The 23,730-nt window shown below is 37.6% G+C and overlaps 2 protein-coding genes and 1 long non-coding RNA gene across 12 annotated transcripts in view; 1 reads left to right on the top strand and 2 right to left on the bottom strand.

The window, feature by feature from the left end:
• SMC5 (structural maintenance of chromosomes 5) overlaps positions 1-4,997 on the bottom strand; it is a 91,116-nt gene extending 86,119 nt beyond the window's left edge. For all 9 annotated transcript variants that reach the window (XM_056806245.1, XM_056806242.1, XM_056806241.1 and 6 more), the window contains exon 1: positions 4,819-4,997. In XM_056806245.1, the coding sequence (XP_056662223.1) occupies positions 4,819-4,997 (179 nt within the window). The remainder of the gene's footprint in view (positions 1-4,818) is intronic.
• Positions 4,998-5,209: 212 nt separating this feature from the next.
• Positions 5,210-23,730, top strand: part of LOC103101507 (uncharacterized) — a 142,478-nt gene continuing 123,957 nt past the window's right edge. For both annotated transcript variants that reach the window (XR_008913659.1, XR_008913658.1), the window contains exon 1: positions 5,210-5,361. This is a non-coding gene — a long non-coding RNA (uncharacterized LOC103101507). The remainder of the gene's footprint in view (positions 5,362-23,730) is intronic.
• On the bottom strand, positions 18,268-19,103 carry LOC100015276 (protein FAM204A-like). Its single transcript, XM_056806248.1, has one exon. The coding sequence runs from the start codon at positions 19,064-19,066 to the stop codon at positions 18,359-18,361; it is 708 nt and encodes a 235-aa protein (XP_056662226.1). The 5' UTR covers positions 19,067-19,103; the 3' UTR covers positions 18,268-18,358.

The raw sequence follows: 23,730 nt of genomic DNA, 5'->3' as shown, positions 1-23,730 counted from the left end.
AATTTCATGTAATTAAAATTATCCATTTTATCTCTCTTAACTGGTTATGAATCTTTCCTCTACCCATAGATTTGACAGGCAATTTTTTTCATGTTCCTCTAATTCCTTAGGATATCTTTCATGTGTAAATCATGGACCCATTTTGAGCTTATCTTAGCAGATGATATGAGATGGTCTATGCTTAATTTCTGCTAGACTACTTTCCAGTTTTCTCATTAGTTTTTGTCAAATAGTGTGTTCTTGCCCCCAAACTGAGATCTGTGGGCTTATCAAACACCAAATTACTGTGCTCATTTGCTTCTGTATATTAATTTATTTCCATTGATCAATCACTTTTTTCTTTTCCAATACCAAATTGTTCTAATGATTGCTACTACTTTGTAATATAGTTTGAGATCTGGTATTGCTAGGTTCCTTTTCTTCACATTTTTTTCTTTGATTTCCTTGATATTCTTGATCTTTTTTTGTGTCATTTTTTTCTAGCTCTATACATATTCATTCTTTGGTAGTCTGAACAGTATAACTCATGAACAATTAATATTTCTCCAATTATTTAATCTACATTTATGTGAAGTGCTTTGTAACTGTCTTCATATAGTTCTTGTGTGTGTCTTGGCAGGTAGATACAATTTCTATATCTGCAGTTATTTAAATAGAACTTTTCTATCTTTTCCTGTTGGGTTTTAATGGTAGATTTAGAAATGCTGACAATTTATTTGGGTATATTTTATACCTTGCTACTTTCCTAAAGTTGCTCATTGTTTCAACTAATTTTTTAGTTGATTCTCTAGAGCTTTTTACCTAAGTATATCATTATATCATCTGCCAACAGTAATAGCTTTGTTCCCTTACTGCCTATTCTAATTTGTTCAGTTTCTTTTCCTTCTTTTATGCTATAGCTAGCAATTCTAGTAAGACACTAAATATTGGTGGTGATAATGGACAACCTTGCTTCACTTCTTACCAGAAAGTTTATTCCAAATGCTGATAATGCTTGTTCTTCTTAAATTAAATAAAATTCTTAAATATTTTACTCCAGCTAACCTTGAATATTTGATATTTCCCAACATATTCCATTTTTCCCCTTCTTTATTTGAACCAATCCTAATGCTAGATTTTTCCATTCCTAGCAATTAAAATACTATCAAACCTTTTCAAATCCTGCTTTTGATTACCTCAAATGCTATCTCCTCTATACAAGCTTCTCTGATTTTTTTTTTTTAAACCTACTCCAACGCAGAAGAGTGTTAAGGGCTAGGCAATGGGGGTTAAGTGACTTGCCCAGGGTCACATGGCAGGGAAGTGTCTGAGGCCACATTTGAACCTAAGACCTCCTATCTCTAGGCCTGACTCTCAATCCACTGAGCCACCCAGCTGCACCCTTCTCTGATTCTTTGTGAAGAAATGATCCCTCAATTTTTTGAGTTCACAAATATTTTTGTATCTCTCATTCATTCTCAAATGCTACTTTGTATTATAGTTATGTGTACATGTATTTTTATGTTCCCTCTAAGACTGTAAGCTCCTTAAGGTTAAGGATCATAACATTTACCTCCACATCCCATCATCAGCTAATATAATGTTTCAATATTATGAGTGTTTCTAGAATTGAACTATATGATGAATAGGAGAAATAGATCATCAGCATCTCCTTTTCATCACTTCTTTTTTTAAACCCTTACCTTCCATCTTGGAGTTAATACTGTGCATTGGCTCCAAGGCAGAAGAGTGGTAAGGACTAGGCAATGGGGGTCAAGTGACTTGCTCAGGGCCACACAGCTGGGATGTGTCTGAGGTCATATTTGAACCTAGGACCTCCCGTCTCTAGGCCTGGTTCTCAATCTACTGAGCTACCCAGCTGCCCCCACCTTTTCATCATTCTTAAGCAAGAAAGCAACCAAAAAATCTACTCGTACCCTGCCCAATTGTAAGTCTTTGCATCCAACTTTTTAGTAGCTATCAGATGCAGGTCTCCATAAACTATAAAACTTTTAAGTGTTTAAACCATTTCTGTGGCTCTTTTGTTCAGTGTTCTTTTCTTATCTCTCATCTATCAGAAAACTAATCCCTAATCAAATAATTTTTTAAAATGTTATTTACACCAGGAATTTTAGAAATCTCTCTTGTAGAAAAAGAAAAAATATTAAGCAAAGACAATAAGAATTCTGCCTTAGTGCCACACTTTTCTAGATAGAAAACAGGTATCTTTCATTATCTGTCTTCAGGACAACTAACAGTATAATTGCTCAGAATTCAGCTTCCTTTTCATCATTTCAAAAATCTACATTGTTGTCATTATGAAAATGGTTGTTTCTGCTTATTTCCCTTTGTATCAGTTCATACAAATCTCTGAATTTCCATTATTTACTGCTTCTCACTGCATTCCATTAAACTATGTAGTTTGGCTTTCATCATCATTCAACCAAAGTCAAAGTTACTAATGATCTCTTAACTGTCAAACCTAATGGCCTTTTTTCAATCCTCATTTTGTTTCACCTCTCAGCACTGTTACTTCATTTTCTTGATATTCTTTTTTTCCATTTATGACAAGACTTTCTCCTGGCCTTCCTCCTACAGCTCAAAAACTAGGTGTCATCCTAGACTCCTCACTCTCTCATCTTCTCACAGCCAATCTGTTGCCAATGTCTTTTGATTTTACTCTTGTCTAATTTATACACTCCCTTCTTTCCTCTAACACTGCCACATTACACATAATACAGGCCTTCATTACTTTCAATCTGTACTAATGCAAAAGCATTTCCACAAGCCTCTTTTCACTCTAGTCCATTCTCAACTCAGCTTTCAAAATGATCTTCCTCGATTGCAGGTTGGTACATTTAAACTCCTTTCAATAAACTTCAGTGGCTCTGTATCACACCCATGATCAAAAATAAAAATCTCTAATGTTCAAAACCCTTCAAAACTTGCCACACCTCCCTTTCCAGTTTTCTTATATCTTAATACTCCTTTCATCTCCCACATTCTCTGCAATCCAGCCACACTAGTCTCTTTACTATTCCTAGAACATGGCAATTTCCTTATTCTAGGCATTTTGGGGGGCTGTTTTCCAATTTCTGGATATTTTTTCTCCATATTTTTTCCTCCTGGCTCCTTTCAAGTCCCAGTTAAAATCTCATCTTTTACAGGAAGCCTTTCCTGACCCCTTTAGAGTATTTCCAGTTAATTATAGCTTGTTTGTACAGTTGTTTACATGTATTTTGTCTCAGATTGTGAACTTAAAGAGCAGGGGCTGTATTTTACCTTTCTTTGTATTTCTAGCATTTAGCACAGTGCCTGGCATACAGCTGGTGCTCACAAATTGTTTATTAACTATCTAATTGAACTGGGATGAGAAAACCTGAGCTCCTTAGCCTGTGTGATCCTAGACAAGTCACCTTTCCTCAATCTCAATCAGTTTTCTCATCCATAAAACAAGTTTCACCTTTCAATACAAATGATCTATGAAGAAGAGAAGAAAACTTATTGCTACCACACAAACAGCCCAAAAGCAAAGGGCAGAACCTAAACCAATTAATGTGCAAAAATACAAATTTAACTGGGAGGAAAAATCTGTTACTGTATTTTTTTGTTAGTTGTATCATCACAATAACCTTGGATCAAATTACATATATATATATTTTTTTTTTCAAAACTTAAAAGTTCTATATAAATGTCAGAAACTAGTACAAATTATATCACATATAGAAACCTTCTAGATCTTGGGTTTTATAAAACCAGAGAGGCTAAAGCAGTTGTGTAAGTATAGGCAACTTATCTCTTTCACAAAACTCAGTTCCATGTGGAGGCATATGAGACAAATCCAGAATGTGGAACCCTGTCCCTCTCATCACAAGACAAATTCAGTGTCATAGGATCAAAGTGGACCACCAAAGGTATGGGTACTGAAAGAAAAATAACCTCTAAATGCTGCAGCATCAGGCAGAAGGCAAAGGTATAAAAATAATTACCTTTTCCAATTCAAAATAAATGTGGGTATTGCAACTCTTAGACTGCAATTCATGAAGTCTTTCTCAAAAGGAGAATCAGATAAAGTCTGGAAGCAACAGTAAGTTTAGAGTGGAATTTTCAGCTTTGGAGCTGAAAGGAAAAGGGCATATTCAGAATTGAAAATCAAGTTACAAAAAGTATATACATAAAAAAATGCTAGATTCAAAATAAAAAAAGCCTGGAATTTAATAACTGGAGTGGCTACGCAGGACTTTCCTGCAAAAAGAAGGCATTGCACTAAATTAAAGGTCCTTAACCTGAATGGTGAGGAGGGGGGGAAGTCTTTGGAGATACTTTAGGGATTCTGTGAATCTAGGAGAGGGGGAAAATATCTCTTTATTTTCATTAAAATTTTTGTATTTCCTCCCATTATTTAAAAATATTATCCTGAGAAGATCCATCAGCTTCAACCAGATTGTCAAAGGGATGGTCCATGATACAAAAAAGGTTAAGAGAACTCTTGCATTCTATAAGCTCTGGAATCCCTCCCAAGTCTAACAATCTTCGGGTGTTGCACACAGTAAGCCCTGTAGAAAGGAATTTTTACTGATCGGTCAGGCTCGGGGTGGGTATGGTGTAGAGGAAGGACAGAATGGTAGAGGATGGGTTGGGAAGAGTAGGAATGGGGAGGGTGAGAATGGGTTGGGAGAAGGGAGATTTGGAAGGAGGAGAAGATGGGAAAATAGGAGCGGGAAAGGGGGAATAGCTTGGGGGGTGGGGGGTGGGATGCTGCTGCTGTGATCTCCCAGCGCAACAGGCCCCAGAGGCGGCCTAAAGGTACACCCGGGCTCCTGTCTCGGCCTCACTCACAGGAAGTTCTCCATGGTGATACGAACGATGGAGCCCTCCACGAATCCCGACGACATCGCCCGCGAAGGCGGAGGCAGCAGGCTCCCCCTTCTTCCCCATCTAGCCTCTTCGTGATCCAGAGCTGTCTTCTTGGGGCGACCCATGTCCGCGTCTGCCTTTCTCTTGCCCGTAGTCGCCATTGCCGCCGGCTCAACTGCCCCGGCCCCGGCTTCTGCCCCCTCCAGGACTAAAAGAAGGAGGAAGAGGAGTAGAAGAAAAAAAGAGGAAGAAGAAACCTTTCGGTCGCGACTCCCGCGCAGAAAAAGCGCGCGCCAGGCTTAGGGCTCCCACGCCTGCGCCTGCGCAGCTCGGCAGCGCCAGCCTTTTCCCCCTCCGCCGCCTCGAACCCCACATCAGGCTACTGACTCCACCTTCTGGTGGATAACTTTCAGTTTCAACGGAAATAGATTCGCTTGGCTCCTTACGTCACACCCAGCGGACGAATAAAGAAACGGGGACGGAAAGAATGAGAAGAGGAAGCCAAAGGGAAAGACCTGGCTGGGGGTAATGAAGGAAAAAGGAGGGCTTAAAGACGTTTCTTTCTGCCTCTTTTCTTGTATTTGTATGGTTGAAGGAGAGGTTTTGGAAGGGGTTAAAATGAAGTTAAATCAGGATCTTAATTTTATGAACTAAAGAGGCTAGTCAATTGTTTTGTCTTGCATAACTTGAATTTATTCCCCGCCCACTGGTTCTAAATGTACACGGGTCATTCCTTAACAACAACAATAATAAGTAAGATATTGACTTCGAGACTTCAGGTTCATATCGAGCCAGGGTCATCAGAGACCCAGAAATACCCAAGAAAAGAAAAACGGCTAAACAACACAGAAATAAGAATCAAGCAAAATGGGAAATGATCAAATCAATGACTTCGTTTTTTAAAATAACAGCTATCTATGCGGCAGTGATCACAGCTAAATTACCAGAAGCAACAGAGATGGAAAAAAAAATAATGCAAGATAAAGAGGCATCCCTAAATGGACGACATATTTAAAGAAATTAAGCAAGATCTTTGCTATTATTGTTCAGTTGGGTCTGATTGTGACTCCATTTGGGATTTTCTTGGCAAAGACTGGAATGGTTTTGCCATTTCCTTCCCCAGATCATCTACAGATGAGGAAACTAAGGCAAACAGGGTTGTGACCTGCCCAGGGTCACACAGCTTAGTAAATGAATCTGAATTTGAACTTGGGTATTTCTGAGTCCAGGCCCAGTGCTTTATGCACTGCTCCACTTAGCCCCACAGGCTAACACTAGTTAAAAAAGTCAGTGAAACAGTTGGATTCTGTGGTATAGAAGGTAAACAGGTGGCCTCAGATTTACAAAACTGTGTTTAAGATCCACAAGAATGGTTGACTGTGACTCCAAACTAGTCACAAAACCTTTCAGTGCCACTAGCTAAGTCCCAGACACAAAAAATTGCTTAGTTGGTACAGATCTAACTTACAAGAGGAATCTTCACTAGGTGTTACCTATTCTTCAGAAATCATATCAAGTTAAAAAAAATCATCACTCAATTTCTAAAAATAGCTTAAGTTAATAAAAAAAGCAAATATTCATTAAAAATACTTATATTGAGGTTGCAAATCTGGCAACTTAAAAGAGCATAGTGCCTTCAACAATAATAGGAAGATTTTGAAGAGATGTTGAATTAATGGAGAAAGATAATGAGTTCTGGAAATATTGAGTTTGAGAACCCTATAGGACATCCAGTTCAAAATGTTTAATAGTCAGAAATGCTAAAGAGCTAGAGCAGTTAGACCTCAGGAGAGAGACTAGGGCTAGATATATTGAGCTAGGACAGTGGTGGTGAACCTATGGAATGCATGCCAAAGATGGCACACAATGCTCTCTATGGGCACATGTACTTACCCCCCAACCAGGTTGGTTACTTTGGCTACTAGAAAGGCAGAGGAACTTGGGTGGAGCTGCTCCATCCCACTCCCCACACCTGATGACATTTTTCACATCCCCAGCCCCTCTGCCCAGAAGCCCAGTAGGAGGGCACAGGGGGAAAGGTGAGCAGCTCACAGGCAGCAGAGCTGGAGGGGAGCAGAGCCCTCAGGCCACTCCCCACCCCCTTCTACACTGGCTGAGGACATTTCTCGCTTTACCCACCTTTCCATCAAGCAGCCCAATGGGACCATTTTCTCTCTCCCTAGTGTAGGGTAAAGGGGAAAGTAAGGGTGACCCTAGCACTTGGGGGCATGACACATGGTCTCTAAAAGATTTGCCATCACTGATCTAGGAAATTACCTGCATAGAGATGATAATTGAACTCCTCAGAGCTGATGAGGTCACCTACCTTAAATGTTTAGAAAAAAGGGAAGACCTAGAACAGAGCCTTGTGGGCACCTGCAGTTAGTGGGAGCAGTATGAATGAAGATTCACCAAGAGATTGAGAAGAAACAGGTTGGAGAATTATGGGAGAACAATCATAATTATTGAAAAAAGAGAGATTCACCAAGAGGAGATGGTCATAGTATTTAAATGCTCAGAGAGATCCAGAAGAATGAGGATTTGATAAAAACTATAATGTTTTTCAATTAGAGATTATTGGTGACCTTGTCAAGAGAAGTTTCAATTAAATAATGAAGTCAGAAGCTAGAGTATCTAGTGTTTAGGAGAAAGGGAAAGGAAAACTAAGTATACTAAGTACTAAGATATAAGATTAGATGAAAAGGGAAGGAGAAATATAAGGCAGCTACTGGGCATACTTGTAAGAATTGTTTTTTTAATGAGGGGAAATGGGAATGATTTTACACATTAGAGAAGGAACTAGTAATTAGGGGAGCTGTGTGACCCTGGGCAAGTCACTTAACCCCTATTTACTCAATTCCTCATTTGTAAAATGGGAATACACTAGAGAAGGAAATGACAAACCTCTCCAAGAAAATATGCTAAGAAAACTCAATGGACAAAATCCATAGGGTCATGTAGCATTGGACATAACTGAACAACAATAATAGATTGAAAGTGAAATAGAAGAGGGGGAAATTTGCTAAAGAACATAGAAGGGGATAATATCATGGGGGCATGGAAGGAATTGTTCTTAAAATAGAAAAGTTCCACCTCTTCATTAGACTACATTGGAGATGAAAATAGTAGGGAAATGATTTCAGAAAGATGTGAGATAGGGAGGAGGGGAGAAGAGGGAGCTGTGTGGGGCACTAGGACTTGTAGCTATTCAGATAGTGGTTGCCACTTGACCTCCCCTGATGGCATTCTCCTTTGCTTTTAGCCCTTGTCTACTTGCCTTTCAGTTGTCCCACAAGACTGAGGCAACCCCATGTTTGTAGGACTTGGAGAATGAGGCAGAGGGCTAAGTGTCCTGCTGGGGTTAGGGTGGGTACAAAAAGTTTGGGCTCCCTTTATCTTTGTGGGGGGATAGAGACTTTGGTGAGCACTGAAAGTGAGTACTCCCTCATCTTCCACAGGCCATTTGATTAATATTCCACCCTTCCAGTGGACTGTTACTCTTTTAGGACTAATTTTCCTTTCCCTGTTATTGTAATCTTTCCCTCCCAAATACAAATCAATAACTTTATACTGTTCCCTTTTTCTCTTTATGATAAATTATAGGATCAAAATTTTTTTTATCAGTTTTCATTGTGCTTCTGATATGAATATAGAAGCAGAAACATAAATATGTGCTCTGGCCCCTAAAAAGACCGTATGCTTGGGCCCCACATTGGAAGGCATGTATAACTAGTAGTTCCTGGATGCTTGCCCAGGTGCCCTTATTAGTGGAAGTTGTATATGTAGCTGAAGTAGAGTGGAAATTATAAGAGATGGGTAGCTTGAAGAACTAGAAGGTTATGGTATTTGGAAGGTCATCACACACACTGAAGTCCCTCAGAATTAGGGCAGGAGTTGAAATGGAGGGGAAGACTTGATAATTTGAACTACAAGACTCTCAAAGGAGAATTTGCTGAGTGATTGCAGTAGAGGTAGAGGCTGGCGTGTCTGAAGTGGCAAGAGGGAACAAGTAGGATTTTAACTTTCCAACCAGGATCAATGAGTAGAAAGTGGGAGTAGGAGTAAAAGTATTACCAGTACTAGAAAGGATGGCTAGGGACAGGTACAGTATTATCTAGAGGGAGCCAGGTCTCACTGAATGCAAGAATCTGGAAGAAGCAAGAGAAGTGGCAAAAAGTGAAAGGAAGCTCATTAATTATAGAGCAGGAGTTCTAGAACAGAATTGGGAGATCTAGAATAGGATCTTTAGTGGGATAATGTTGAGGTGGACAGGAATGAGGGATTGGATAATTAGGATTGGATAGGGCAGTTTGTTCCTTGGTGATTGATTGGAGGTTCAATATCATTGGCCTGGGGTAGGAGAATGCCAACTATTTGGGAATTGATCCAGACTAAGTATGTGTAATACTTAGATTTTTCCTCTCTTTGAAGAAAGATGACTAGAAGTTCAAGGTTGATTCTTGAGATTTTGGCAGAACTCTCAGCTGCCCATTCTACTGTGTTGATATGTCCAAAAAGACATGTGGAAACCTCTCTTACATGGCAGGTATGAGCAAGAGATGATATGTTTCTGTTCAGATAGTAGGAGTTGGTCTGCCCCCCCCCCCCCATGGGCAAGCTAAATAGACTTTGAGGAGTCAGGAAACATAGCTAGAAAATAGGGATTTATGTGAATAAGGTCTGTCTGGATTTTAGATCTTGGGGTGTCCAGAAGCTTAACAAGGAGGCAAAAGGTTATAGGTCCCTGATTTTATCGTGGCCTTCAGTGTCAGGGGGCCAGAGTCACATTCTACATACTTGAGGGAGCTGATTGTTAAATTTTATGTGTGAGCATTTAAGTTTTAAAAATTGGCAAATGTTATCAATCATGACTTGATTTATTGTTCTGATTATCTTGACTCAAGAAAGTGATAGGTATTAATACAGATTAAATTTAGTGGGTCATACATACATTTTGTATGATTTGTTAAAGTTTACCAATATACTCTTGGATATTCCCCTTATATTTTTTTTCAGGCTAAATATCTCTAATCCCTATAAACAATCCTCTTAGGATATGATCTCTGGTTCCCGCCCCACTCTGGGTTCCCTTATCTGTACTCTCTCTAGGTTGTTAATATCTTTTAAAAAATGTATCACAAAACAAACAAAATGTTCCAGATAAGATGTGACCATGGCAGTACAATAGCACTATTGCATCCCTAATCCTGAACATTGCCTTGATTAATGCAGCCCAACACTAAAACATTTTTAGCTGTAATTTTTCTCTTTCATATTTAATTTGTAGCTCTTTAAAAAAACCTCAACCCACTGGAATAAGTCCACCTTTTAGCCTTCCTTATCTCTTAGACTGGGAACTGGATATGGGTGACAAAATTGCTAGTTGTTACTTGTCCCCACTGAGGTCTGCAAGAACCCTGCAAAGGTCTAGGACCTCTTGATCCAGTGCACTCACCTTTTCCTGCATGCTGGAATGCTTCTTGAGTACTGCTCCTGGCTGACCTCATTCCCCAAAGTCCATATGTCTCTCTATGTCTCTCCTTATGCCTATCTAGGCTGGCAAAACAACTGATTTTTATCTTGGATTTCCCTGTCAGGATTGCATCTGATATATTTTTAGATCTGTTTCTAGGAGTTTGGTGAGGGAAGTTCTATGGACTTCCTCCACCCTCTCTCTAGGATCCATCTACCCTTAGCTCATTCTGAGCATTATTGCTCCTGTTACTGTTCTTACACTATTCAATAACTATTCTGTATTCATTAATACTCAGTTTCTGTCCTTGCTTCTATCCTTTATAAACCCAAGTTGGTCGATGAGTTCTGTGTATCCAAATGGATTTTGTCAGATATGTCTCCTTTTCTTCATCATCAGAGTAATTTGTGTTTGTATTATCAAATTTTATTTCTCAAGAATTTCCCATCCATAAGAACATTGATATGTCATTAGTGCTGTTGTGAATTGGTTACACTGTTCTTGAAAATGATTTGGGGGGGGGGGGCAGCTTGATGATGCAATAGTCAGAGAGCCAGATCTTGGAGATCATAGGTCATAGGTGCAAATCTGGCCTCAGAAACTTCCTAGCTGTATGCCTCTGGGCAAGTCACTTAACTCCAGTTGCCTAACCCTTACTGTTGTTGCTTAACTCTTACTGTTCTACTTTGGAGCCAATACTTAGTATTGATTCTAAAACAGGAGGTAAGAGTTAAAAAAAGAAAATGATTTGGAAATAAGGTTTAAAAAGTGACTTAAAAGTTTATCCCCTTTCACCAAAAGATCTCATTGCTAATAATGTGCTTCAAGAATGTCCAAGATAGAAAAAAGGACACTAACATATTCATTATATTAGTACTTTTTGTGGTAGCAAAGAACAAGGTAGATGCCCATTTATTGGAGAATGACCAAACAAACAATGGTACATGAATATAATTGAGTATTATTGTTTCATAAAATATAATAAAGAATTTGAAGAAGCTTGCAAAGATATACGAACTAATGTGCTAATGATCTAGTTGCCAAATCTAAAGATGTCTTCTCAATCTTCACCTTTCTTGAGCTGTCTGCAGCTTACAATTCTGTTGGTCACTTTCTTCTTCTATACATTCTCTCCTCTAGATTTTTATGACGTAATTCTCTCCTGGTTTTCATCTTAGCTGTCAGACCACTCCTTTCTTCTCTATAAGCTCTACTGTAGCAATAGGAGGTAAAGATTGCAAGAGAATGATTGACAGAGCTTGAGATTCAGAATCTTCCTGAGCTTGGTTGAATTAGAATTCCTAGGAACAGATTACCAACTTCAACTTTGGAGCTGCAAGTTGAAGGAGAAAGATATGTGGCTGAGACATCCTGGAAATCCATCAATCAAACAACTGGCTGTGGTGAGAGAATATTTCCAGTCTTCCTGATGGACAGCCTGACTGAAGAAAAGATCTCTACCTTGCTGGGATATCTGAGGACACCATCTGGACTTCTGTACCTGATTCACCAAGGACTCTCTGTTTGTGAGATTCTGGTTCCCTGTTGGATTTACACTTCGGAATTTATGTATTTAATTAGGATATTAGATAGTGGGTTTAATTAGTGGGTAAAATAATTAGATACCATCCTTTCTCATTTTCCTTCCCCCATTCATCCCTTCTCTGTTAATAAATTCAATTTTATTTATATGTAATTTCCCTTGCGTTTACCCCTCCTATTCCCCCCTCCCTAAAATATACAAATAACAGTTGGCAGAGTCAGTGAGGTTAAAAATTTTAGAAAATTAAGTTTTATTATAGGAAAAGCAGTTTGCATAGGGAAAAGTCAGTTAGACTGGAAGATTCCATTTGCACTCAGAGAGTGGAACATTCTACAGTGGTAGGGAGTGTCAGCAGAACTCTGAGACTCTAACTAATCTGAGAGACATTTAATTTTTAAATAGCTTTTTGCCACATGATATAAGTGGTCATATTGGATTTTTTAATTGAAACATTTTCTCTTTTATTGTCTGTTAATACAGTGATCATAGTGGATTATAATAACTCAAATCCACTTGTATATAATAGGTTGACTATGAATGCAAACATATCTGGGGGCATGTTAAAAGACCTTTTGGTGGTCTTATGGGAGTGTGTTCTGCATATCCCATATATTGTTTTTGTTCTTTTCCCTAATGTATGTTCCATGGGTTTGGAGTATCAGTGGATGAAACCTTTTATTGAAATTATGATGAGGGGGAAGCTGGGTGGCTCAGTGGATTGAGAGTCAGGCCTAGAGACGGGAGGTCTGAAGTTCAAATCTGGCCTCAGACACTTCCCAGCTATGTGACCCTGGGCAAGTCACTTAACCCCCATTGCCTAGCCCTTACCATTCTTCTGCCTTGGAACCAATGCACAGTATTGACTCCAAGATGGAAGGTAAGGGTTTAAAAATATTATGAAGAAAACTTTCTTGTCTCATATCCCCATATTTTGTATCTGTCTTTGTGTCCTGTATAAGTTAGACTAGTGTTCTTATTGGCAAATGGTTTAAAGCAATAATGATTTGGTTGACCAAGAGCTCAAACTAATGGTAACATATATGAAACAATAACTGGACCAGATGGAACTTTAAAGGAAAAAAAAGCGTATGAATACAGAAGATGGGTGTGGGGAAAAGGTAAATACTGGTACAAATAGAAATTTACATAGGTTACAACAGGAAGAGGCTGAAGGGATGGTTACTCTATTTACCTTAAGAGATCTTCCTGTAGTCTCAAGAGATGAAATCTTCCAAGTTAAGACACACAAAAGATTCACACCTGAGGACTGGGAATTGTTAAAGAAAAGAACACCTGCCATTGTGGACAAACTCAATTGGGTGATTAAGGAGATGCAGAGGGCTATTGATTTACTTGACTCCAATTATAATAATTTTGCCTTCTTAATGAAAGAACTGTTAACAAAAAGGGAACATAATAAATTCAGAAGAAACTAGGCAGTATCCCTTGTTACCATCATGGCCAGAAGATTATTCAGGCACTGACATGAACAGCAAAATTCAACATGACTCAATGAAGGAATTCAGACAGGCAATAATAGAAGTCATGGGTAGACATACAAAGAGACTGAATGCTTGGTCCAAATTTGAAGCTATAAAACAAGAACACACTAAAACACCTACATCATTCCTAGACCAAATCACTGAAGCAGCTGATATATATATGAATATGGATGTTCTTGAAGAGGGAACAATATCACATATAAAGAGAATCTTTGTAAAAAATGCTATTCCCAAAATAATATTATTCTTCAAAAACAATTATCCTGGTGGCAGAGTCAAGATGGCGGCTTAGAAGCAGCAGAAGTTCAGACCTCTGACAACCCTTCCTTACTGATCACAAACTGAATGCTCCTAGGGGACAGAAAATCAAACCTAACAACAGGAACCAAGTAACCCTCCTGCTGGAATCAATCCAAAAGGTATGCTCCCAAAAGCCAAAATCCAAGAACACTTGGGTTTAAGGGAAAGGCAGAGAGGGTCCTGGGACCCCCCCCACCAGAGCACTAAGCCTCCAGTGGCAGTGGGAACCTCTGGGCAGGCAAAGGTGCTGGCCTGGAGGGAGCACCTTGCGGGCAGAGCTGTGCCAGGCTCAGAGTGTTGAACACAGGCGGTGGGGAAAGAGCTGGAGAGGGAGTGAAGAGCAGGCAGCTTGGTCACAGTGGCTGAGACCCTCCATATTGCTCCAGCCTTAGGTTTTGGCCTCAGGGCTCATCCAGTCCAACCCAGCTGAACTTAATCCCATCAAAAGGCTTCAGAGGTCAGGGAAGCCCAAACTCCAACACCCATCTCTCACAGACAGCTGGATTTTAATTTAATCCAATCAAAATCCCCCAGAGGACAGGAAAGCTCAAACTCCAACACCCCTCCCCCACAGAATGCATGGAGAGATCTTCTGTCAAAGCTCCAAGAGAGGAGACTGACAGAAACCCCCAAAACCAAAAAAATGAGAGGAGCAAGAGCTCAGACAAATATGGGGAGCAAAGGAGGGGTAAATATGAGCAAACAATAGAAAAAGAAGAAAGAAATTACAACAGACAGCTTCTGTACAGGCAATGAGCAAAGAGCAAAAGGAACAGAGGGGGAGGGATCAGCAAATGATAAATCAGAAATCCCAGCAAATTGGATACAGGCTTTGGAAGAACACAAAATGCAATTCTAAACACAATTAAGAGAGGCTGAAGACAATTGGTAAAAGAATTTTAAAACTAAGATAAGTCATCTGGAAACAAAAAATAGTGTCTTGAAAGCCAAAATCAACCAGCTTGAAACTGAGGCAAAGGAGATGAAAGATGAGGCAAAGGAGATGAGAGATGAGGCAAAGAGGATGAAAGATGACCTCCAAAGAAAATCAGACCAGAAGGAGAAGGATCACCAAAAAGCCAGGGATGAAATCCAGTCTTTAAGAACCAGAATACAACAACTAGAATTAAGTGACCTCACAAGGCAGCAGGACACTAGAAAACAAAACTAAAAGAATGAAAAAATTGAGGAAAATATGAAACATCTTATTCACAAAACAGAAGATTTAGAAAATCATTTGAGGAGAGACAATTTAAGAATCATTGGTCTACCAGAAGACCATGACAAAAGAAAAAGCCTGGATATAATACTACAGGAAATTATTCAAGAAAACTGCCCTGATATTCTAGAACAAGAGGGAAAAGTGGAGATTGAAAGAATCCACAGATCACCTCCTGTATTTAATCCCCAGCTGACAACACCCAGGATTCAAGAACTATCAGACCAAAGAAAAGATATTACAAGCTGCCAAGAAGAAGTCATTCAGATACCATGGAACCACAGTGAAGGACCAAAAAGCATGGAATATGATATTCTGGAAAGCAAGGGAACCAAGTCTACAACCAAGAATCAACTACCCAGCAAAACTGACTATATTTTTACAGGGGAAAGTATGGTCATTCAACAAAATAGAAGAATTCCAAGAATTTGAAAAAAAAGACCAGACCTGAGCAGAAAATTTGATGTTCAAGCACAGAACTCAAGAGAACCATCAAAAGGTAATTAAAAAAAGAGGGAAAAAACAAAAACAAAACAAAACAACAAAAATAACAAAACAACATTAAAAACAATTATCTTGATTGGGAGGACATGGACCTTGAAAATATTAGACTACAGGAAACATACTTAAATACAGATAATGAGGATAAATATGAGGATAGAGACACTTTAGTGGAAGATCTTAAAAGAGAACTTAGGGAGGCAGAAATTAACAATAAAGAAAGTGAGATAAAAGTGGTTAAGCAAGTGGTTGCAGTAAGATCAATGAAGCCTAATAATAATTATTATAAGCCAAAGGATAGAGGATCAGGTCCCCAACATTGTTTCCTCTGCAATAGAATAGGTCATTTTGTAAAGGAATGTAAGTATAGAGACCATTTTGCAAGGCAGATGAACATGTATGGAAGTTTTAATAGGCAAAATAATTGGAACAATAATAATTACTGTAATAATAACTATAACAATAATGGATGGAATAATAACTACTCAAGAAGAAATAATTGAAATGTGTGAGAAAATGCCTGTTGCCAAAGACCCCAAGCACCAGATCTGAACACACTTCAGGATTGGGTTAAGTCTGGAGCAAGGCCTAAATATAGTCAGGTAGTTAAAGGTGATCAGAGCAAGGGAGCATGTTCCTTATGATTTCCCCAATGTACTTCTGTAATTAAATCAAGGTATAATGAATTAAGAGTAAATGAAAATGAGTGTAATGGTAATAAGATTAATGAAAATATAGATGCATTGATTGAATCAAATGATAATGTAATTAGTGTTAATAATTATAGGGAAAAATTATAATGTAAAATTAATAGAAAATTCTAATGAATGTAAAATAAGGGAAGAATGCAAACTGGATAATGAGAATGAAATTGTAAATGAGAACAATGATACCAAGATAGAGAGTATAAGGACCAAAGGGAGTAATGAAAAAGCTGTTGATCCTGGGAATATCATGTAGTTCAAGCAAATGTAAACTTGGATGGACAGTAAATGACTGAGCTTTGTATTGATGTTACTGTTCTAGCACCAGTATTAGAAACATTTCAACCTCCAAACAGTACAGAACCATATGTATCTGTCACTATAGGTGATCAGATTTATGATCTTTTAGTAGATACTGGAGCCAGTAAATCATTTTTTCAAAGTCTTCCTAAGAATTGTAGAGTGGTTGGTACAATGGAAGTAATAGGAATGACTGGAAAACCAGAGAGAGTAGCAAAATGACAAACTAAAATAATTACTTTAGGTCCTTTATCTGTGGAGCATGCATTTCTTTGTATGCCATATTGTCCCATGAATCTTCTAGGTAGGGATTTATTATGTAAATTATGAGCAACAATTCAATGCACTGATACTGGTGATATCTTATTACATCTACCAGAAAAATCTCTGAAAGTTTTTCCATTGCTGTTCTTAGATTAAGCCAGTACAGAGGATGACTTGGAGTCAATTTATCCTATACTGGAGGATATCCCTGAAGATTTATGGTTGAAATCTTTCACAGATGTAGGTCTAAATCAGCTACTCCAGTAAGGGTGAGGACTAAGGAAGGATCAGTTCCTCAATATCCCTTAACTAAAGAAGCAATAGAGAATATCAAACCAATCATTGAATCCATAATCCAAGAAGGGATCATAATACCTTGCTTCTCTGAATACAATACACCTATACTTCCAATCAAAAAGCCAAACCTAATTCAAAATGGCAAAATAGTATACAGATTCATATAGGATTTAAGAGCTGTAAATGATCAGGTGGTAAAAACACATCCTATTGTATCAAGTCCAGCTGCTATAATTTCTTCCATTCCAAGTCAGACAAGATATTTCACTGTGGTAGATTTATGCTCAGTGATTTTCTCAATACCGATTCATGAGGATTCTCAAAAGAGTTTTGCTTTTACATGGGAAAAACATAAGAGGACGTGGGCTCGTCTTCCACAAGGGTTCACTGATTCGCCGAGCCAATTTTCACAAATTTTAAATAGATATCTAAAAACCATAACATTCAAGGAAGTGCTAAAGTGTGTCTCAGAGATAGCAATATTCTTTTTTTTAATGTTAAAATGATTATATTTTTAATATCAATATCCAACCTTCATGATTAATAAGCTATCTAAGAATATCAAAATTCAAAGAATCACAGAAATAAAAGAGACAATGAGATATAGTTTATGTCTTTTCTTAGGCAGAATTTAAACCAATGCAAACTCTATGACATTTTCTATCCTCAAAGCTACTTAAAATTATTCACTTTTTTTAAATTTAGACTTTTACCAGGCAGTGCTGGGAAAAACCAAACCCAATCCAACTTTCTAGAAAAGAATATTCAGACAAAATATCACTCTTATTAGAACTGACTGTTTCTTGGCTGGTAAGGTTACTTTCTCTTAGTCATACTTAAAACCAGCCTTCTATGTGGATAATTTATGATCACAAATATATATGCTATAAGGATCCCAAATGCGAAGCATTCATTAAATAATGGAAAAGCAAATAATTTATGCTACATATAAATATATTTCTCCAGTAAAGTTGCAGCTGATGCCTTATCAGTGCAAGCAATCCTGTGTCTTACAAGGCTATGACAATAAATTGAGGCAAACCTTGCTGACAGAATATGCTTGTTCTGAGCACCAGACTAACCATGCATGGAAAAGCTCACAAAATTATTTTGGCAAAATCAATTTTAAAAATACTGTTTACTATGGCACAAAAACAGTTTCAATGTAACCCAATAGCAGGTATATACATATCAATGATTTCATTAATACTTTAAGTACTGATGGTATGTACACATTATATTTCTTACATTTCTTCCTTTAAATATATATTTTCCCATATTTTTCAAGAAAATACATTTTTTAAAAAGGTTGAAAAGATATAGAAAACTGCTCTACTAATCTAATGTTTATTTTCCCTAACTAGTATAAAAGTTAGCAGTAAAATATCAAGTTTTCACTTTTCAAGCATGAAGGCCTAGTTACATATATCCCATGTTGCTTTTGGTTTCCCATCTCTTCTTTGCTTCAAACCCCCATGCAAGTTTCTTCTTTTTTTGAGCCTCTTGTGAAGTTTCAGCATCTTTTTTAGCCTTTACAAAATTACGGCAAGCAACAGCTTTGGCAATTTTTACTCCAAGCTCCCAAGTAGCTAACCTATTACTTAGTTCTTCTGCTTTCTCAATATCCCCTTCAGCCACAGATTTGTCGATGCTCACTTCAAGGCCAGACTTTAGAAGTTCTCTATTGCTTATGAGGGGTTCAAACTTATCATTTATTCCAAAATACTGAGTAAGCTCCTTCCACTGGGCTTCATTTAAAGATTGTTGACTGCCAGACTCTTCATTATTCTTCAATTTATCTTTTCTGGGACGTTTTCTTTTAGTCCTTCTGCTTCTAGAATTTGTTACAGTTCTCAGTTCAGAATGTTTTTTATGTAATTCTTGAAACTTATTCCACATATTTAGGGGAACTCCAGATGGACACGCTTCATCAGCATTTTTTGTATCTGTCTCTGCCCCATTTTTAGGTCCACCAGTATGGAAAACAGGGAGCCTGACTTCTCCAGTTACATTATCTCCCTTATCTTCCTTTGAACTGAGTTCTGAAATCTTCACTGTGGTCTCATCCTCAGAACTCAACTCAATATCACTTTCATTCACCCCAGGTGGTAACAGTCCACTCCACATCTTCTTTTCCGACCGGCTCCCGCGATCCGGCAGCCATTTTTAGCAATATTCTTTTGGTAGAATTTTATAAATGTGGGCATAAAATCTCGAAGGCAAAATCACAGTGGGTTTTTCCTCGGATTAAATATCTTGGATTTGTGTTATCAGAAGGTTCCAGAAGAATCACACAGAAAAGAATAGTAGACGTCCAGAAACTGAGTGCACCTAAGACCAAAAAGCAACTGTTAAGGGAAAAATTTAAGATTGAGACTGAATATATTTTTTAGTTGGTCTCTAGGGATGTAAATTTTAAATCCCAATGAAATAAGCAAGTCAGAATGGAGTTTTATGGTGGTTTATTTACAATAGAAGGAAGAAATTAAGAATGAGAGAGAGAGAGAAGGAAAAGGGAAGAAGATCTTCTCCGGCCTGGTCTGAGCCAGGCATTAGTTAAGAGGCCTTAGCCAAGGGGCCTTCCCAGAAGATTAAATCTAGCTTGACTTCCAGCCAGGAGGCCTCCTCCAAGTTGAGGTGCCTTCTCGGAGGCTGGTACCTCCAGAAAGCCAAGGAAAGGGGAATCAGACTTAACCCTCACCATGTGATCTTCTCAGGGAATCAGTCTGAGGTCTCATGCTCCAGCTCCTCCAAGTAAAGTTTCACCTCCAAGCCCCCTCTCACAGAAAGTGACATGAAATATAAAGGCATTTCTTTACATCATTTCCTGTGTCTTATATGTACCAATGGTGGCTTAAAGTTGGATTTGGACAGCCCAGGGGGTCAGTGTGATGATTAAAATAGTGGGAGTTATAAACTGTGGCATATAAAAGTGTTTGGCTTAAATTGTGACAGCAGAAATATGTTTTCAAGACAGTGTCTTGTTTTAAATCAAAATAAAAAGTGGTCACCAGGGAAAAATTCCCAAATATGAAATATACCCAAGCCAACTGGGTTTTATAGAGATTTTAATTAATACAAACGAGGAATTAAAGAAATAGAGAGAGAGAGAAAAAGGGAATAATGAGAAAAAAAAAGCTAGGCCAGCTTAGGCCAGCCATAAGAGAGAGAGATCAATCAGTCTTCAATCCACTCACCACAAGATTTGTCCCAAGCAAAATTCTAGTGTTCAGAGAGACACCAGTTCAGCTCTGCCATCTCCATCTCCAGAGAGAGTACTTCTGAGACAGTCCTTTCTCTCAGCTTTTCATCTCCTTTTAAAGGGAATTTTCTCCTATGTCACCTCCCCTACATTCTCACATCTACCAATCACAGTAGACGTTTTCCAAAGGACAGACCATTCTTAATTCACACCTAAGTAGGCTTAAACTTTTGATTAAGTTCACACCTGAAAAAACCTCTGAGTAAGTTCTCACCTCTTTGCTCCTTGTAAATTCACAAGTTGCCTGACCTTTATAGGTACTTAGCACCCTTTTGTATTAGATCTAAAAATAGGCACAGCTTAAGAACTTTTGCCTTACTATAAATATGGGTTTAAGTATTTTTCATTGTTCAGCAAGGAGTTTCTTCCCCTAAAGCATTCTTAAGTAGGGGTGGAGTAGAGGTCTCACATTCCTGATCTAAGTTCCTTCATTGTTTAAAGTGGGGAATCATCTTAACCAAGTGTTATGAAGTAGGGTCTGAGAATTTTTAAGGTTCACATCAGTAAGTTGTTTCTGATTTGGCACTTTTTAGCACACATGGGTCATAGACCTTCCTCCCCCACACTTAATCCTTAAGTGGGGGTGTATACATTTCTAGTTGCTAAAATTCTAAAGACTAAGCAGGGTGGAGTAAATCTAAAATTCACATAACTCAGAGCTGTTCTTGGAACAACTGGTTTCTGTAGGCAATGGATACTTGGACATAGTGAATTAACAAAGTGTTTAACAGACTTAACTAGGAATACAGAACCAGAACCTCTGAAACTAAAACCTAAATATCTGCAGGCCTTAAGTAAACTTAAAAAAGCCATTTTATCTGCTCCTGCTTTGGGTATCCTGGACTATATAAAACCATTTCAACTGTTTGTCAATGAAACAAAAGGTATTGCTTCTGGTGTACTGACACAGACTTTAGGACAAAGTTATTGTCCAAATGGATATTATAGTTGTCAGCTTGATCCAATAGCTGCTGGTACAATTCCTTGTCTAAGGGGTATAGTAGCTGCAGCTGTTAGTCCAGAAGTCAGCAGATTTAGTTTTGGGATGTCCATTAACTGAATATTGTTCACATCAAATAGAAGCACTAATGAGGAAATTCTGTGCTCAAGTATATTCAGACCAATGAATATCTAAGTATGAAATTATACTCCCAGGTAGTGAAAACATCTATTTGAGAAGGTTAGTATATTAAATCCAGCTACACTTCTTCCTGATTTGCCAAAGAATGGTGAGCCATTACTTGAGTGTGTAGAAGTAGTAGATCTAGTGGATATGCCTAGGATGGAGTTAAAAGACATTCCTATCGAAAGACCAGAATTGGTGTTATTCACTGATGGTTCTTCATATTTGTGTAATGGAATTAGATGTACAGGTGCTGCAGTTGCCACAGAATTTGAGACACTGTGGTTTGCCTTAGTGTTCAAGGGGCATAATTGGTCACTTTGAAGCAAGCATGTCTTCTAGCTGATGGTAAAAATGCCAATATTTTTACAGACTCATGTTATGCATTTTCTGTATGTCATGCAACAGGGCACATCTGGAAACAATGAGGTTTTATTGCTGCATCTGGAAAACCAATTGCTCATGCAGAAGCAGAAGTAATAACTGAGTTGTTGGATGCTATCCAAAAACCTAAACAGCTAGTGGTTATCCATTATAGAAGTTATACTTATGGCAAAGATTCAGTCTCTAAAGGAAATCATAGAGTTGATATAACTGCAAAATTTTCTGCCAGGAATGCTCCAGTGTATGTAATGAATTTGTCCACTATTTAGTCTGATGATCTAGAAAATGCTTATGTAGACTCAGAAATTCAAAAGCGGAAGGAGAAATTTGGAGCAAGGAAAGAACATGGAATATGAGTTGCAGACACTGGAAAATCACTGTTACCAAAAGATTTGTATACCTATTTGTGTCAAGCCACCCACACAAAAAGTCATTTTGGTACTCAAGCTATAATTGACTCTGTAAAGAGGCAATGGGTAGCTCCTGGAATAAGTACTATAACAAATAAGATTTGTACAAGTTGTTCTGTTTGCCAAAAATTCAACTAAGGGACATTCAGACAGGAAGTTTTTGGTGGTAGACCTTTAGCATATAGTCCATTTGAGAGTCTGCAAATTGATTACATTAGCATGCCAAAAGCTGGAAGATACAAGTTTTGTCTGGTAATTGTAGACAGATTAACTAAGTGTCTTGAAGCATTTCCATCAAATACAAAAACTGCTAGCTTTGTGGTGAAAGTGTTAATTAAGGAAATTATTCCTAGATTTGGAGTACCACTTACCATAGACTCTGATAAGGGATCTCATTTTACCCAGGATATTCTGAAAAGAGTCTATGAGAATCTAGGAATAACATCCAAATATTATGTTCCTTATGACCCACAAAGTTCAGGTCAAGTGGAGTGTGTAAATAGGGAACTCAAGACTATGGTGGGGAAAAATATGTGCTGAAACTCATCTAAAATGGCCAGATATTGTTCTAATAGCTTTGTTTTACCTACATACGAGATCAAGAGCAGATTTACATGTATCATCCTATGAAATGCTACTTGGACATGCTCCACTACAGGCAAAGACTTGTAAGACAGTCTATACATCTCTCTTGGGAAGAGATTGTCAACTTGCTTCTTACTTAAGTGCTTTACAACAACGACTCAAATAATTACATGATATGGGAGTATTGATTGAAGCTGGTGCTGGTCCATTGGATTATTCTCTCCATAGTTTCAAACCAGGAGATATGGTACATGTCAAAAATTTTGCTAAGACATCAGCAACACAAGAAAGTTGGGTAGGTCCTTAAATTAGTTACTAACAAAACTTAATCAGATAGTATAGAAATGTAAGTAGATAGGAGAATTTTATTAAGATAAGACTTTAGTTAGATAAAGATTAAAATTTAAGATAAATAAGATAAGGTACTGACTTACATTACAACATACATAACAACATACATTACATAATACAAATAACATATAACATCACTCAAAATTGTAAACACATGGAAATATATGTAAATAGTGTGTATAATGGTTAAAATTGTAAAATTAATTGTATTATAGTGCATGTATATATGTAACATGTGTAAACATAATGCATACACATGTGCAGATGTATAGCACACATGTGTATATTATATGTATGTACTATATGTATATATATGTGTAAATTTTATGTAAATAGATCACTTATGTATAATTTTATCTATTGTTACATGTACTGTACATTGCATAAGTGAGTTTAATGTTTTGGTTAATTTTCTTTGTAAAACTTATGCAATGTTGTGTTTATTGTAATTTTAAAAAAAATTTCTGTTTGCTGGTATGTATTACAATAATAGTAGAATGTTTTGTATTAGTAGATAAGAGTAATATTTATGAGTTTAATGCTTATATGGAAGTTGTGTTTATCTTTTGCTTTTGATATTATTTACTTATTGTGATTTTGCATATGTTTGATTTGTTTAAATTTGTAATTGTTCATTAACTCCCTTTTTTCCTTTCCTTGATAAAATCCCTAGAAT

This window comes from Monodelphis domestica, chromosome 7 (assembly GCF_027887165.1).
Source record: "Monodelphis domestica isolate mMonDom1 chromosome 7, mMonDom1.pri, whole genome shotgun sequence".
Taxonomy (NCBI): Eukaryota; Metazoa; Chordata; class Mammalia; order Didelphimorphia; family Didelphidae; genus Monodelphis; species Monodelphis domestica.
Note: the sequence above shows the minus strand (reverse complement) of the source record. Positions and strands in the feature narration are given on the sequence as shown.